A 15,067-nucleotide genomic window follows, 5' to 3' on the forward strand; every position below is an offset into this window, starting at 1 on the left:
AGGTGTAATTCATAAACTTGTTTGATGTTTTAATTGAAACCCAGGATGCCGTTAAGTGAAGTGTGTGAGGTGCGGGGGAATATCAGCTTGGTTGCCAAAAGCGTGCACTGTGTCCCCACATTGAGGGAGGGGCAAACCAGGAAAGAAATTCATACTGGTTGGAGTTTGGACCAGTTCAGTCCGGTACAGCTCTGGGGTCATGGGCTAGGGAGCTGGGGGTTATTTTGGCTGTAATCTCTCTATCGTTGGCTCACGCAGAGGCTGGTCAGAGCCTGCCTGTACCTGCAGCCAGGTGTGTCCCTGCCTGTGGGAACGCTGGTGGAGGCAACACTGGGAGCGGGTCTTTAGCGGGTCACAACAGCCCATTGAGAGAGGAAGCTCAGGCTGAGGAGTCAAAGGACTCGGTGGAACCCCAGCTCCAGGTGCCACCTGGGACAAACCCGTCAGTTTGCTCCTCACCTTTCTCAATCTCCCATTATACTCTGTGCTCCCCTCTCCATACTCTCCTTCCCCATCCCAGGCTGCCCCGATTCCAACAGCACGCTGGTCGCTAGTGTCTGCTCCATGCTCCCCAATAATCCCTAGATCTGACCATCTCAGAGCCACCCCACGCTCTCCACAGCTCTTCCTCTGCAGGGGGTGAGGTGCCTCCTGTCACATTTGCTCCCTTGGCTGAGGGGTAATCAGTGAATGTGTCTCGCCAGTGAGATACATCACACACAAGGGGCAAATGCCAAGGCAGGCACCAGTAGAGCCTGTGATGGTTGGGGGCAATGCAGGTGTCTCAGAGTTGGTTCTGGATACAACTAAAACCCATTAAGGGAATGGTCCTAGATTTGGGTCTTCTGGGAAGAATGACACTGTGACTGGGTTGCATCCAGTTAGTGTCATGACAAAATCCCAGAGACCAAACAATTCTGGTGCTTTTATTTTGCCTGTTGCTGGGGTGGTGCTGGGAAAGGGTATACCAGGTCTGCGTGATCAGATTGATCAGCTAGGGCACAAAGAAAGCACGAAGGTGATTTGACTATGTTGCCCATTGACAATGTGGAAACCTCCCCCCCTCCTTGGACGTTCTTGCTAAAACTTGGATTTGTGCTGGAAATGGTCCACCTTGATTATCATACACATTGTAAGGAGAGTGATCACTTTAGATAAGCTATTACCAGCAGGAGAGTGGGGTGGGAGGAGGTATTTTTTCATGCTTTGTGTGTATAAAAAGATCTTCTACACTTTCCACAGTATGCATCCGATGAAGTGAGCTGTAGCTCACAAAAGCTTAAGCTCAAATAAATTGGTTAGTCTCTAAGGTGCCACAAGTACTCCTTTTCTTTCATCTAAAGTGATCACTTCTGTCTGTGTCTCAGATTGAGAGGGAAGACTGGGTAGCTAAGTCTGCAGAGCAGAAGAGCTGTGTAGTTAATCTCTCGAGAATGCAGGCCAGGGATGGCAGGTACACTCTCACCTCTAGACATTTTGCCTATGACTTGTAGTCTCTCAGTGAATTGAACATCTGTTTCCATGTGGAAACAGAGGTTGGTAATGGAAGGACAACAGAATCTTGCATCTAATATGCTAGTAAAAATGGATGGTATCTCTTTAAGACAGAGTCCAGCCTTGGAATTGGTAAGAGTTAAGGATCTGAACACGGGTAAAGGGGCTTCTGTCTGGTTGGATGCAAATTACCTGGCTGACAGGAAGAAGAAAGACTGGCTAATAGCTGTTAGCACAGAGGGCACACCCAATCAGTCAGTGGATTCTGTTAAGCAAGAGAAATCAGGATTTGATCCTTCAGGACAAGGAGGAAAGAGAGAACTTAATTTTGCAAAGAGAGGACACAGGTTAACCCTAAAACCCCAAAATCCCAACAGTATTGGGCCAAAGGTGTAGCATGAGAAAAATGATTTTAGATGGACACTTGCAATGGATTTGTTGTTATTGCCAGTGGTGATTTTTGGAAGTAATGTGTTGCTAATACCAAGAATTGTAAAACTATACAATGTGCCTAAAATAAAAATATAAAATAATTACCATACTATTTGTTATAAACTGTGTAATCCCCCTCGTTGTGCTTCTCTCCCTTCACAGGCACATGGAGCATTTCTGAGCGTGATCGACGCACCGGCCACCTCATGGCAAATTTCAGCTTCTCCCCCTCTGACTCTTCAATATTCATCCTAACCGGCGTCCCTGGCCTGGAAGCTGACCACATCTGGATTTCCATCCCTTTCTCTGCGTTCTACATTATGGGCCTGTTGGGAAATTTCACAGTTCTGTTTGTGGTAGGCAAAGAGCAGACCCTGCACAAGCCGATGTACCTGCTGCTCTGCATGCTGGCGCTCTCAGACATCACCACATCTACCTCCTTTGTGCCAAAGGCACTGTGCATTTTTTGGTTCAATTTGAAAAGCATTACTGTGAAGAGCTGCCTCACCCAGATGTTCTTCTTTTACGCATTTTCTACTATGCACTCAACTGTCCTAGTGACAATGGCCTTTGATCGCTATGTTGCCATATGTAACCCTCTGAGATACGCCACCATCCTCACCAACGCACGAATAGCTAAGCTAGGGCTAGTGTGTTTGACAAGAGCTGTTCTCTTCATTCTGCCTATGCCCCTGCTCCTGAGCGGGCAGCCATTCTGTGCCAACCGCATTATCCCCCATACGTACTGTGACCACATAACTGTGGCAAAGGTGTCATGTGGGGACATCACAGCCAGCAGAGTGTACGGCTTGCTGATGGCGTTTGTAATCATTGGGTTCGACCTGACGCTCATTGGCCTGTCCTACGGTTTGATCATCAGGACGCTCCTCAGAATCTCTTCCAAGGAAGCCAACCAGAAAGCCCTCAACACCTGCACAGCCCATATCTGTGCACTACTGATGTCTTATCCTCTTGGACTCCTCTCCAGTCTGTCACACAGGTTTGGTCAGGGCATCACTCCGCACATTCACATCCTCTTGTCCAACCTCCATTATCTCATTCCCCCCATGCTCAACCCTATCATTTATGGGATCAACACCAAGGATCTTCGTGACAAAGTGGTCAAATACATCTGCAGAACGTACTCACCTCACGGTACTGACTTTAAACCCGCATGACAAGAGAGGGTTTTGGAACTGCCCTATGTTACCCTGGATTTTGAGGGATGTTTACCTCAGAATGTTCTCAAGCTAATCGCAGCCATGTGATGTGCACTGGCCACAATGAATTAACAATATAGAACACCACATAGTTAAGGGTTAATTAGAAAACAGGTTTTTAGATGCAAGGTCAAAATCTGGCAGGCAGTTTCTGCTAATTGCAATGGGAGGAGTGGACAGACAAGTCAATACATGAGAAAGAGAGAAGATAAATGGATGAAAACCTTGAATCTAAACACCTCTGATATTCAAAGTTTATTGAAAGTTGGAAAAAGTGGTGATCCAGTAGGGGTCACTATGACCTCTATGCTTTGTAGACATTATAAAAGATTAGCTAATTATATTGCACTTTGGAGCAGTCCTCAGAAACCATCTTGAGAGACCTTTTTCCTGATACCCTTTCTCCCCAATGGGTGACCAACTGCCCACTGCGAACCTGCTGTTTATTATTCAGTTCCTTTCCAGGTGTTAGGTAAATATCTGGGATATTCTAGACCTATTGGTTATGTCTGTGTGTGCCTCGATCTAATAAACTGCAGTGTTAGACAAGAGCATACTGACAAGCCCTGCTAGTAAGGATGCGCTTAGCCGACACAATGAACATAGTGGGGACATGTAAAACAGAATTGCTTAAATCAGAGGCTGAGGATCGACTTAAATAACATTGGCCTAATCCTGTAGTGCAGACATACCCTTAATCACTTATGGCATTTGCGTGCCTCTGCTTTTTGGTTAACATCTGGATCCTACACTTGTTCCAGCTGTGGGACTCCTCCTGCCGCTGTGCCTGCTGATACTGAAACAACTTAGCAAAGGGAGCTTGAACACAGGAGGCCAGGAGGCCAGGGACCACTTTGAAATGTGGTTCTCTATTACACAGAGATGCCACAGGGAATAGAAGCTTTGGGGGATGAGGGATTAGGGGGAGGGACTCATAGAGCAGTGGGTGGGGGGTGGAGCAGAGGAGGGACTCAGCATGTGGGAGGTTGGGGGGCCACAGGGAAGGTGAGTGGTAGAGAGGAGGGACTCAGTGAGTGGCAGACAGGGGGTTCAGAGGAGGAGGGGATGGAGGAGAGGAGGGAGTCAGGACTCAGCAAAGGCCATGGTAACCAGGTGTTGCAAGGACAGGAAGAATGGAGCATAGGTGAAGTCATGGAAGAAAAGAGGGGAGGGGCATGAGGGGCAGAGACCAGGTGGGGCATGAGCCACCACAGCCCAGGTGTCCACACTTTCAAATGTGGCAAGTGGGTCAGTAGCACAGTGGAGATTTAGCCTCCCTTGGTGTACTATATCCGCTGCCTATGTAAGGTGGCCATTCTTGGCCACTTCCTACCACCTCCCTGCGAAAGTCCCAAGGTCTCCGTCTGTGGTAAGGTACCGTGAAGGGTGCCTGCTCACCCTAAGAGACACCTTGTGGTGGCCCATACAGCAGCAAGGTGTTTCTCTCTTTTTTTTTTTTTGAGCGACAACTGCCTCTTCCTATGGTGTGGCCCAGCCTCCTAGGGCCAGCTCAGTACAAAGGCTCTGCCCTGCTGGGGTAGTCCAAATAGCAAATGAGAGGGATCAGTGAAGCCCAGTATTCCTATGAGAGAAGAAAGCTTCCTTCTCAGGCTGAATCGTAGAAGGTTGAATTGAATCGTAGAAGATTAGGGTTGAAAGAGACCTCAGGAGGTCACCTAGTCCAACCCCTGCTCAAAGCAGAACGAACCCCTGTGACCTTATTAATTTAACCTGTGACCGTAGAGATCGTTGGTGCAACCAATGATATTTATTAGAAGAAACACTGTACAAATGTTGTCTATGGAAAGGTTCTGATTTGCTTATTATGATTATACTATCTGTATAGGTGAATCGGTTTTTTTAGTTGAAGTTATGAATATTGGCTATGTACTTGCATATCAATGTGTTCGATTCTGAAGTAGCCTTAGTAAAGCATTTGGTCAACTTCTTGAGAAAGGAATGTGCACATTCAGTGCCCAGCCAAGAAACACTTCATTGACAATGGACCTTGGAAGACTCCAGTCCACATAAGAAGTCTTCCTGAGAACCTTGAAAATGGCATGTGAGCATTGGCTGCCTCCTGTAAAGAACTGAATTGTGCATGGGCATGTGGCTTGCCCATGTGACTCCAAACTCCATTTTGCTGTAATTTTCCACAGTAAGAACAAAGAGGTGTCCTTACACCCGGAAAAGACTAGAAAATGCAGCTGCCTCATCTCCATCTTGTCTTCAGTCCTGCTTCTTGCCTAAAACTGGCACTCTGAGCAAAGGACTGAATGACCCGTCGTGGCTGTTGATGTTCTCTAGAGACTTTATTAAAACCTGCAGTTTATTCCATCTCTGCTACAAGCCAGAACCAAGAACTTTGCTATCACTGTATGTAATTGATTCCATTGAACCAATTCTGGCTCTCATCTATATCTTTTTCATTTTATGAATAAACCTTTAGATTTTAGATGCTAAAGGATTGGCAACAGCGTGATTGGCGGGTAAGATCTGATTTGTGTATTGACCTGGGTCTGGGGCTTGGTCCCTTGGGATCAGGAGAACCCTTTTTTCTTTTGCTGGGGTATTGGTTTTCATAACCCTTCATCCCCATAACGAGTGGCCCTGGTGGTGATACTGGGAAACTTGATTGTCCAAGGGAATTGCTTGTATGACTTATGGTTAGCCAGTGGGGTAAAACCAAATTCTTCTCTGTTTGGCTGGTTTGGTTTGCCTTGGTGTGCAAAGGAACCCCAGGCCTGGGCTGTAACTGCCCTGCTTTAAGCAATTTGTCCAGGATTAACACTCTCAGCTGGGTCCCACAAAGCCAGCATCGTTACAGTGGTGTAGTCGTGCTAGGATCCACGTCAATTAAGCCAGGTCAATTAAGCTTTGGGTCAGAACTGCACGCTATCCAAATTTGAATTTTGGTCGTGAGAGTTTGGTTGGTTAAAGAGCAGTTGCAATGGCTTAGCAAAAAGCATATAAGTTCCTTGACAAAAAAACCCTGGAAGATTTGTGCTCAGAAAATGGGATAAGCTGTAAAAAGAAAGCTACAAACCAAGAACGGAGAGATCTGATAATGTTAAGTGCCTGTGCCTGTGAGTTCAGTACAAGGTGACCCCATAAATTGTGCCAATGCTCTGTATGGGAGTGGTAAGGGCAAATTCATAGAGTGTGTAAAAGTCAATGGTAAAAGCTGTTTAGGGCAAATTATAGCTTCTAACGTCACTCTTGTTAAAGCAGATCTTGTAAAGAGCAAGATTACTTCCCAAATCAGAGTGTGACTGTTGTAGTCCTCTATGAGCTTACTGTAAGCATGTCTTTAGCCAGAATCCACCTTGAATGGAATGGTACTAAGCATGAAGTTATAACTGGTGTAAGGACCTTTCTGCCTAAGGATCTTTTGATTGGGGAAAATATTAAAGCTTTGTTCAGTCCAGGTAGCCAGTCACAGGAGAGGAATTATCTTGAACCTGTGTCTATTATGGACATTGATTTGCCTGGGGAGGGTTTCTCCAAATGTTTGTCTGAGGAAAAGAACAGTTTGTCTGAGAATGAAATTTCTAAATGTCTGTCTAATGTCTCGGAAGTAAACCTGGAAGTAGATCAAGCACAGAAAGAACTCGTTGGTCAGGAAAATGTTTCTCAGGAGCAGATTAAAGTGGATGGTCAGGCTAAAGCCTTCCTAGCTGAGGAAGTTTTCAAAATGCCAAAACCTTTGTCAAAATCTCCCAGGGCATGACGGACAGAGGCCATAACAGGGACCCGAAGCAGTGCCATGTGAAACTTAAGGAGCTGAGGCAAGCCTACCAGAAAACCAGAAAGGTGAACGGCCGCTCCGGGTCAGAGCCCCAAACATGGCGCTTCTATGATGAGCTGCATGCCATTTTAGGGGGTTAATCATAGAATCATAGTATCATAGGATATCAGCGTTGGAAGGGACCTCAGGAGGTCATCTAGTCCAACCCCCTGCTCAAAGCAGGACCAATCCCCAATTAAATCATCACAGCCAGGGCTTTGTCAAGCCTGACCTTAAAAACTTCTAAGGAAGGAGATTCTACCACCTCCCTAGGTAACGCATTCCAGTGTTTCACCATCCTCCTAATGAAAAAGTTTTTCCTAATATCCAACCTAAACCTCCCCCACTGCAACTTGAGACCATTACTCCTTGTCCTGTCCTCTTCTACCACCGAGAATAGTCTAGAACCATCCTCTCTGGAACCACCTCTCAGGTAGTTGAAAGCAGCTATCAAATCCCCCCTCATTCTTCTCTTCTGCAGATAAAACAATCCCAGTTCCCTCAGCCTCTCCTCATAAGTCATGTGTTCCAGACCCCTGATCATTTTTGTTGCCCTTTGCTGGACTCTCTCCAGCCACCACTACCCCAGCCGTTTTGTTTGACTCCTTCAATGGAGGTGGAGGCAACACGGAAGCAAGTTTTGGGGATGAAGAAGAAGATGATGATGATGAGCTTTTAGCTAGCTCACAGCAAGCAAGTGGAGAAACCGATTTTCCTGACATCCAGGAACTGTTTCTCACCGTGGACCTGGAGCCAGTACCCCCTGAACACACCCAAGGCTGCCTCCTGGACCCGGCAGGTGGAGAAGGGACCTCCGGTGAGTGTACCTTTTAAAATACTATACATGGTTTAAAAGCAAATATGTGAAAGGATTAATTTTCCCTGGCATTCGCAGCTCTCCTGGATGCACTCCCAAAGCCTTTGAAAAAGGTTTCTGGGGAGGGCAGCCCTGTTGCGTCCTTCATGGTAGGACACTTTACCACTCCAGGCCAGTAACACATACTCGGGAATCATTGTACAACAAAGCATTGCAGAGTATGTTCGCTGGCGTTCAAACAACATCCTTTCTTTATCTCTCTGTGTTATCCTCAGGAGAGTGAGATATCATTTATGGTCACCTTGTTGAAATAGGGTGCTTTTCTTCAGGGGACACTCAGAGGAGCCCGTTCCTGCTGGGCTCTTTGCCTGTGGCTGAACAGAAATGTTCCCCGCTGTTAGACATGGGGAGGGGGGAGGGTTGACGGGTAGCCACGCGGTGGGGGGAGACAAAATGCGACCTTGTAACGAAAGCACATGTGCTATGTATGTAATGTTAACAGCAAGGTTTACCCTGAAAGAGTGTAGCCACTGCTTTATAAAATGTGTCTTTTTAAATATCGCTGTCCCTTTTTTTTTCTCCACCAGCTGCATGTGTTTCAAAGATCACAGGATCTTCTCTTTCCCAGAGGCTAGTGAAGATGAGAAAGAAAAAAAAATGCACTCGTGATGAAATGTTCTCTGAGCTCATGTTGTCCTCCCACACTGACAGAGCACAGACGAATGTGTGAAGGCAAATAATGTCAGAGTGCAGGAAAGCACAAAATGACCGGGAGGAGAGGTGGCGGGCTTAAGAGAGTAAGTGGCGGGCTGAAGAGAGTAAGTGGCGGACTGAAGACTGGGCTGAAGCTCAAATATGGCGGCAGCGTGATGAGAGGAGGCAGGATTCAATGCTGAGGCTGCTGGAGGATCAAACCAGTATGCTCCAGTGTATGGTTGAGCTGCAGCAAAGGCAGCTGGAGCACAGACTGCCACTACAGCCCCTGTGTAATCAACCGCCCTCCTCCCCAAGTTCCATAGCCTCCACACCCAGACGCCCAAGAACGCGGTGGGGGGCCTCTGGCCAACCAGCCACTCCGCCACAAAGGATTGCCCAAAAAACAGAAGGCTGGCATTCAATAAATTTTAAAGTTGTAAACTTTTAAAGTGCTGTATGGCATTTTCCTTCCCTCCTCCACCACCCGTCCTGGGCTACCTTGGTAGTCATCCCTCTATTTGTGTAATGAATGAATAAAGAATGCATGAATGTGAAGAAACAATGACTTTATTGCGTCTGCAAGCGGTGATGGAAGGGAGGAGGGGAGGGTGGTTAGCTTACAGGGAAGTAGAGTGAACCAAGGGGGAGGGGGTTTCATCAAGGAGAAACAAAGAGAACTTTCACACCTTAGCCTTGCCAGTAATGTAACTGGTTTTCAAAGCTTCTCTGATGCGTACCGTGCCCTCCTGTGCTCTTCTAACCGCCCTGGTGTCTGGCTGCGCTTAACCAGCAGCCAGGTGATTTGCCTCAACCTCCCATCCCACCATAAACGTCTCCCCCTTACTCTCACAGATATTGTGGAGCGCACAGCCAGCAGTAATAACAGTGGGAATATTGGTTTCGCTGAGGTCTAAGCGAGTCAGTAAACTGCGCCAGCGCGCCTTTAAACGTCCAAATGCACATTCTACCACCATTCTGCACTTGCTCAGCCTGTAGTTGAACAGCTCCTGACTACTGTCCAGGCTGCCTGTGTACAGCTTCATGATCCATGGCATTAAGGGGTAGGCTGGGTCCCCAAGGATAACTATAGGCATTTCAACATCCCCAACAGTTATTTTCTGGTCTGGGAATAAAGTCCCTTCCTGCAGCTTTTGAAACAGACCAGAGTTCCTGAAGATGCAAGCGCCATGTACCTTTCCCTGCCATCCCACATTGATGTTGGTGAAACATCCCTTGTGATCCACCAGAGCTTGCAGCACTATTGAAAAGTACCCCTTGCGGTTTATGTACTCGCTGGCTTGGTGCTCCGGTGCAAAGACAGGGATATGGGTTCTGTCTATGGCCCCACCACAGTGAGGGAATCCCATTGCAGCAAAGCCATCCACTATGACCTGCACATTTCCCAGGGTCACTACCCTTGATATCAGCAGATCTTTGATTGCGTGGGCTACTTGCATCACAGCAGCCCCAACAGTAGATTTGCCCACTCCAAACTGATTCCCAACTGACTGGTAGCTGTCTGGCATTGCAAGCTTCCACAGGGCTATCGCCACTCGCTTCTCAACTGTGAGGGCTGCTCTCATCTTGGTATTCATGTGCTTCAGGGCAGAGGAAAGCAAGTCACAAAGTTCCATGAAAGTTCCTTTACGCATGCGAAAGTTTCGCAGCCACTGGGAATCGTCCCAGACCTGCAACACTATGCGGTCCCACCAGTCTGTGCTTGTTTCCCGAGCCCAGAATCGGCGTTCCACGGCATGCACCTGCCCCATTAGCACCATGATGCATGCATTGGTGTCCATGTCCTGATCACTCACGTGACTGCGCTGATGTCGCCTCCTCGCCCGGTATTGCTTTGCCAGGTTCTGGTGCTGCATATACTGCTGGAGAATGCGTGTGGTCTTTAATGTGCTCCTAATTGCCAAAGTAAGCTGAGCGGCCTCCATGCTTGCCTTGGTATGGCATCCACACAGAAAAAAGGCGCAGAACGATTGTCTGCCGTTGCTCTGACGGAGGGAGGGGCGACTGATGACACGGCTTACAGGGTTGGCTTCAGGGAGCTAAGATAACAAAGGGGGTGGCTTTACATCAAAGAGTATTTCAGGCAGGACTTCACGGAGGGTTCCAGTAAGAAATGGTGCACCTAAGTTATTGTTCTTATTGGAACAAGGAAGTTAGTCTGGCCTCTGATTGATACATGGCTAGATTTACCTCGCTGCACCTTCTCTGTGAGTGACTGCAGTGTGACCTAGAGGAATGAGTCCCCAAGATGGGGGAGGGGAGGGGAAGCAAATGAGTACAAAACAAATCTGGTCTATTTCTTGTTTTGATCCACTCCATCTATCTTTTACATCTTGGCTGGCAGCAGATGGTGCAGAAGGACTGCATGCCATCCACATCTCAGGGCTGCTCGGCAGAAGATGGTACAATATGACTGCTAGCTATTGTTAGAGAGCTTATTCCTTCACTCTCCCACTTCCCTGGTCCTTCTTGCATGAACAGAGAGCAACAATACCCAAAGTCCGAAGGTGCAAACAATTTGATGTTTATTGGGGTGAACTTCCAGCAAGCTTAAATACAAGTTCCTTTTTCCTTATTTTCAAATCCCAATTTACTTCCTGTTTGCCCCTAATTTATATAGTAATATTCTCAGCTATACCTTAACCAATCATTCTACTGAAATTTAACTAACCAATCCTAACATATTGTAACATGATTAGCTAACCAATTATATCCCACCACAATAATTAGATTACACCCAGCAAAATTAATTATACAGCAGACAGAAACAATCACAGAACCAGACAGAGATTATACAGACAAACAATAGCAAAGTGGAAACTATAATGACAAGACAATACAGAAGTGAGGGTTTCACATCCCAGCTATTGATAAGTGAGTTCTTGCCAGACAGGATGCTATCAAACGAAGTTTCCTTTTACATTTTCTAGGCACTTCCCTTTCTCTGGAGGTGATGGGAATACAATCCTGTCCCGATAGTGCCTGACAGACCAATAGCACCTTCTTTCAATGTGACAAGTTTGGAATGTGAGGAGGTGACCGGTCGCTTCCTAGCTTATGGCTGCCTCTGCTGCTCAGCCAAAGGCCTGAGCCTAAGCACAGGGCCACAAACTGTCACAGTAAGAGAAGGAGCTTACACTGGCCGACAGTGATTTTGATTCTTTCTTTTATACCTCTAGAACTAGCCAAGTGATAAGAATACACCTAAATTCTTAAAGTACAGGCCTTTGCAGACAGGCCTGAATATCTATATCCTAACAGCTATCCTCATCTCTTGCCTGCCCGGCAGAAGATGATGCAATAGGACTGCTAGCAATCCATATCGCCGGCCTGCTCACCATAAGATGGTTCAATAGGACTGACTATTGAAGAGTGATCAAGTCACTCCAAATTTAGTCCCTGCGCCCATGTCTGCCCAGGCGCTCCTGGCCGACGTGGCCAGGAACACCTCTGACATGACGATGACGGCTACCAGTCCTATTGCACCGTCTGCTGCCACAAGGCAATGGGTTGCTGCTACTGTTTAGCAATGCAGTACCGTGTCTGCCAGCACCCAGGAGACATACGGTGACAGTGAGCTGAGCGGGCTCCATGCTTGCCGTGGTATGGCGTCTGCACAGGTAACTCAGGAAAAAAGATGCGAAACGATTGTCTGCCCTTGCTTTCACGGAGGAAGGGAGGGAACGGGGGCCTGACGATATGTACCCAGAACCACCCACGACAATGTTTTAGCCCCATCAGGCATTGGGATCTCAACCCAGGATTCCAATGGGCAGCGGAGACTGCGGGAACTGTGGGATAGCTATCCATAGTGCAACGCTCCGGAAGTCGACGCTAGCCTCGGTCCTGTGGAAGCACTCCGCCGAGTAAATGCACTTAATGCACTTAGAGCATTTTCTGTGGGGACACACACACTGGAATATATGAAACCGATTTCTAAAAAAACGACTTCTATAAATTCAACCTAATTTCGTAGTGAGCAGACCAGACTAGAGCCTCAGGAAAACTGGTTGAGCCATTAACCCAGAGCACAGCCTTGTAATGACTGGTCTCACTCTGGCATATGTGGCAGCAATTCCCACTCACCTCTTGGTGCCAGAATAGGAGCTCGGGGTAGGGGTTTCCAGATGCTTTGGCCCCCAGGGGCCTACTTCTAGATTCATGGTTTTTCTCTCTACTTTTCTCTGCTTAGGTTTTCCTTACAGCTGAAGTCATGCTTTTCTCATTTCTCCTCTTTGCTTCTTCTCCCCCTCTCCACTTTTTCTCTCTCTTTGCTTTTTCTCTTGCCTCCGCTCTCTCTCCCTTCTCTTTCTCCTGCCACCCCACCCCCCATTGAAAGTATTTATTGTCTTTGAGGATATAGTTGCCAGGCAATTATAGATTAGTACCTAGGAAGCACTTTTGAGAAAATCAGTAAATTTCCAAATGAAGGATCTGGCCCAAAGATTGAAAAGTTCGTGTCTGCATGAAACAATCTTGTTTAAAGCTATGGCCTCTCCTAAATAAAATGTTGAAGGAGCGCAAAAGTGAAAAAAGGAAAGTGAATGAAGTCAGGCGCTTCAAGGGTCAAGTCAAAGCTCTTGACCCCTTGTAGGTGAACATTTAGAGATATCCCCTAAGGCTTGTCCACCCTGGAATTTTTGTTCAGGCTGACTGAGCATGCAGGAAAACCCCCGAGTGCACCAATACCACAGCCATTTGCCTCCTGTAGGGAGGCCGGACAGCCGCAAACATGGCACCTTTTTATGGCACACTGATGGGTGAAGGAGGTTCATGTTTTATGTGAAGTTTGAGGGAGGGGCTTTTGGACAGAATTTGTTGTTAGATACAAGTGCCACTTATTCTTTGATGAGTACTCAGAATAAGAACCTGTTAGACCCTCTGGCTGTAGTTAAGACTTTCCAGGGGTTTAATGAGACAAAGAATGTTGTTCCCTTCCGCAGAAATATTTTGTATTAAGTGTGAAAGAGGGGAAATAAAGACCAATTTGGCTGAATGAATTCGGGAGGAGAAGGGATTTTGGGAACTGATGTCTTAAGAGAATTAAGAGTGTTAGTTGATTTTGCTAATCAGGTTCGAAGGAAAATGCCTTCTGGCACATCCTGGGAGCCAGTGGAAATTTTAGCAAGCACCAGATAGCAGCCCTTAAGGTATCTGAATGTTGCCAATTGCAGAAACACTGGAAGGCGTGGGCCAAGAATAAAACAGAATGTGGCAAAATGGAGGCAGAGACCCTAGTTACAGGCCCCGATACCCCACCCCAGAAGCGGTACAGATATCCAAGGGAGACAGAAGCCGCCTGAAAGAAACAATCCATGGGCTTTTAAAGCCAAGAGATTTTACTGAAACAGTTAAGCCCCAATAATGTTGTTCTCTGGCTGTTCCTTAACAGTGACATCAAGACCTGGAGGCTGGTAGTTAATTTCCCCCCTTGGATTGGGGGACACCACCAATGGCATCCACTGTGTGTGTGTTGGGGAGCAGTGCTTTTCCAGTTTTTGATTTAGCCAATGCGTACTTTGCTATCCTTTTACATTGGGACAGCGATTAAAAATTTGCTTTTACCTTTCAAAGGAAGCAGTTGTGTTTTGCCAGGATGCTGCTGTAATCAAGATGTGGGAGGAGATGCCTGAGAAAGAGACAGTGTGATTTATTTATGTGTGTGTAATGTTAATGGACCTGGGTCATCAGCGAATGGGATTGAACCTGGGGCCTTTGGGGCTAAAGCCATGATCCTCTACCGCATGAGCTAAAAGCCAGCTGGCCCCCAACTCAGGCGGTAGAGCAGCCAAACTTCACTCTCCCTCTCGTGGTCTCAGTGCCTCAGGGTCACATGTGGAGAACATCCTGATAACACCTCATGGCAGTCCCTAGTCTGCCATGAGGTGAGGTTGATGCATTGATTGGGCTTAGAAATGTTCAAGGTGTCTGCAAAGGGAGAGAAGCACAGCCATGGAGTAACACAGTTTATAACAAATAGTACAGTAAATATTTTATAGTTATTACCAATCTAGAAAGGGGGATGAGCAGTGAGGTGGCAACATTTAGAGATGGCACCAGATTATATAGGTCATAGTCAAGGCCAGAGAAGTCCTCAGAGGGAGCTAACCAAACCAGGTGAATGGGAACAAGATGGCAGGTGAATTTTGATGTTAATAACTGCAACGTGTACGCCAATTTGAGGGGAAAACGTAAATCCCTCAAACACCTCACAAGATCCTAATTTAACTGTCTGAACTCAGGACAGGGACCTGGGCGTCATGGTACATAGCTCTGTGAAACCCTGCTCACAGTGCAAGCATGCACAGAAACTAAGCAAAACATTGGGATCCAAGGAATCATGGAATCATAGGACAGGAAGGGACCTCTCGAGGTCCTCAAGTGCAGGCCTCTGCACTCACGGCAGGACCAGTCACCAACTAGACCATCCCTGACAGGAGTTTGTCTACCTTGCTCTTAAAAATCTCCAGTGATAGAGATTCCACAACCTCCCTAGACAATTTATTCCAGTGCCTAACCACCCTGACAGTTAGGAAGTTTTTCCTAATATCCAAACCAAATCTCCCTTGCTGCAATTTAAGCTCATTGCTTCTTGTCCTATCT

The 15,067-nt window shown here is 46.9% G+C and overlaps 1 protein-coding gene across 1 annotated transcript; it reads left to right on the forward strand.

Moving 5' to 3' along the window:
• The first annotated feature begins 1,446 nt into the window (after nt 1–1,446).
• Nucleotides 1,447–3,104, forward strand: LOC144259662 (olfactory receptor 52P1-like). The gene is made up of 2 exons (XM_077807966.1): nt 1,447–1,453; nt 2,089–3,104. The coding sequence occupies exons 1-2, from the start codon at nt 1,447–1,449 to the stop codon at nt 3,102–3,104; spliced, it is 1,023 nt and encodes a 340-aa protein (XP_077664092.1).
• The last annotated feature ends 11,963 nt before the right edge of the window (nt 3,105–15,067 follow it).

Source organism: Eretmochelys imbricata, chromosome 1, assembly GCF_965152235.1.
Source record: "Eretmochelys imbricata isolate rEreImb1 chromosome 1, rEreImb1.hap1, whole genome shotgun sequence".
NCBI lineage: Eukaryota > Metazoa > Chordata > Testudines > Cheloniidae > Eretmochelys > Eretmochelys imbricata.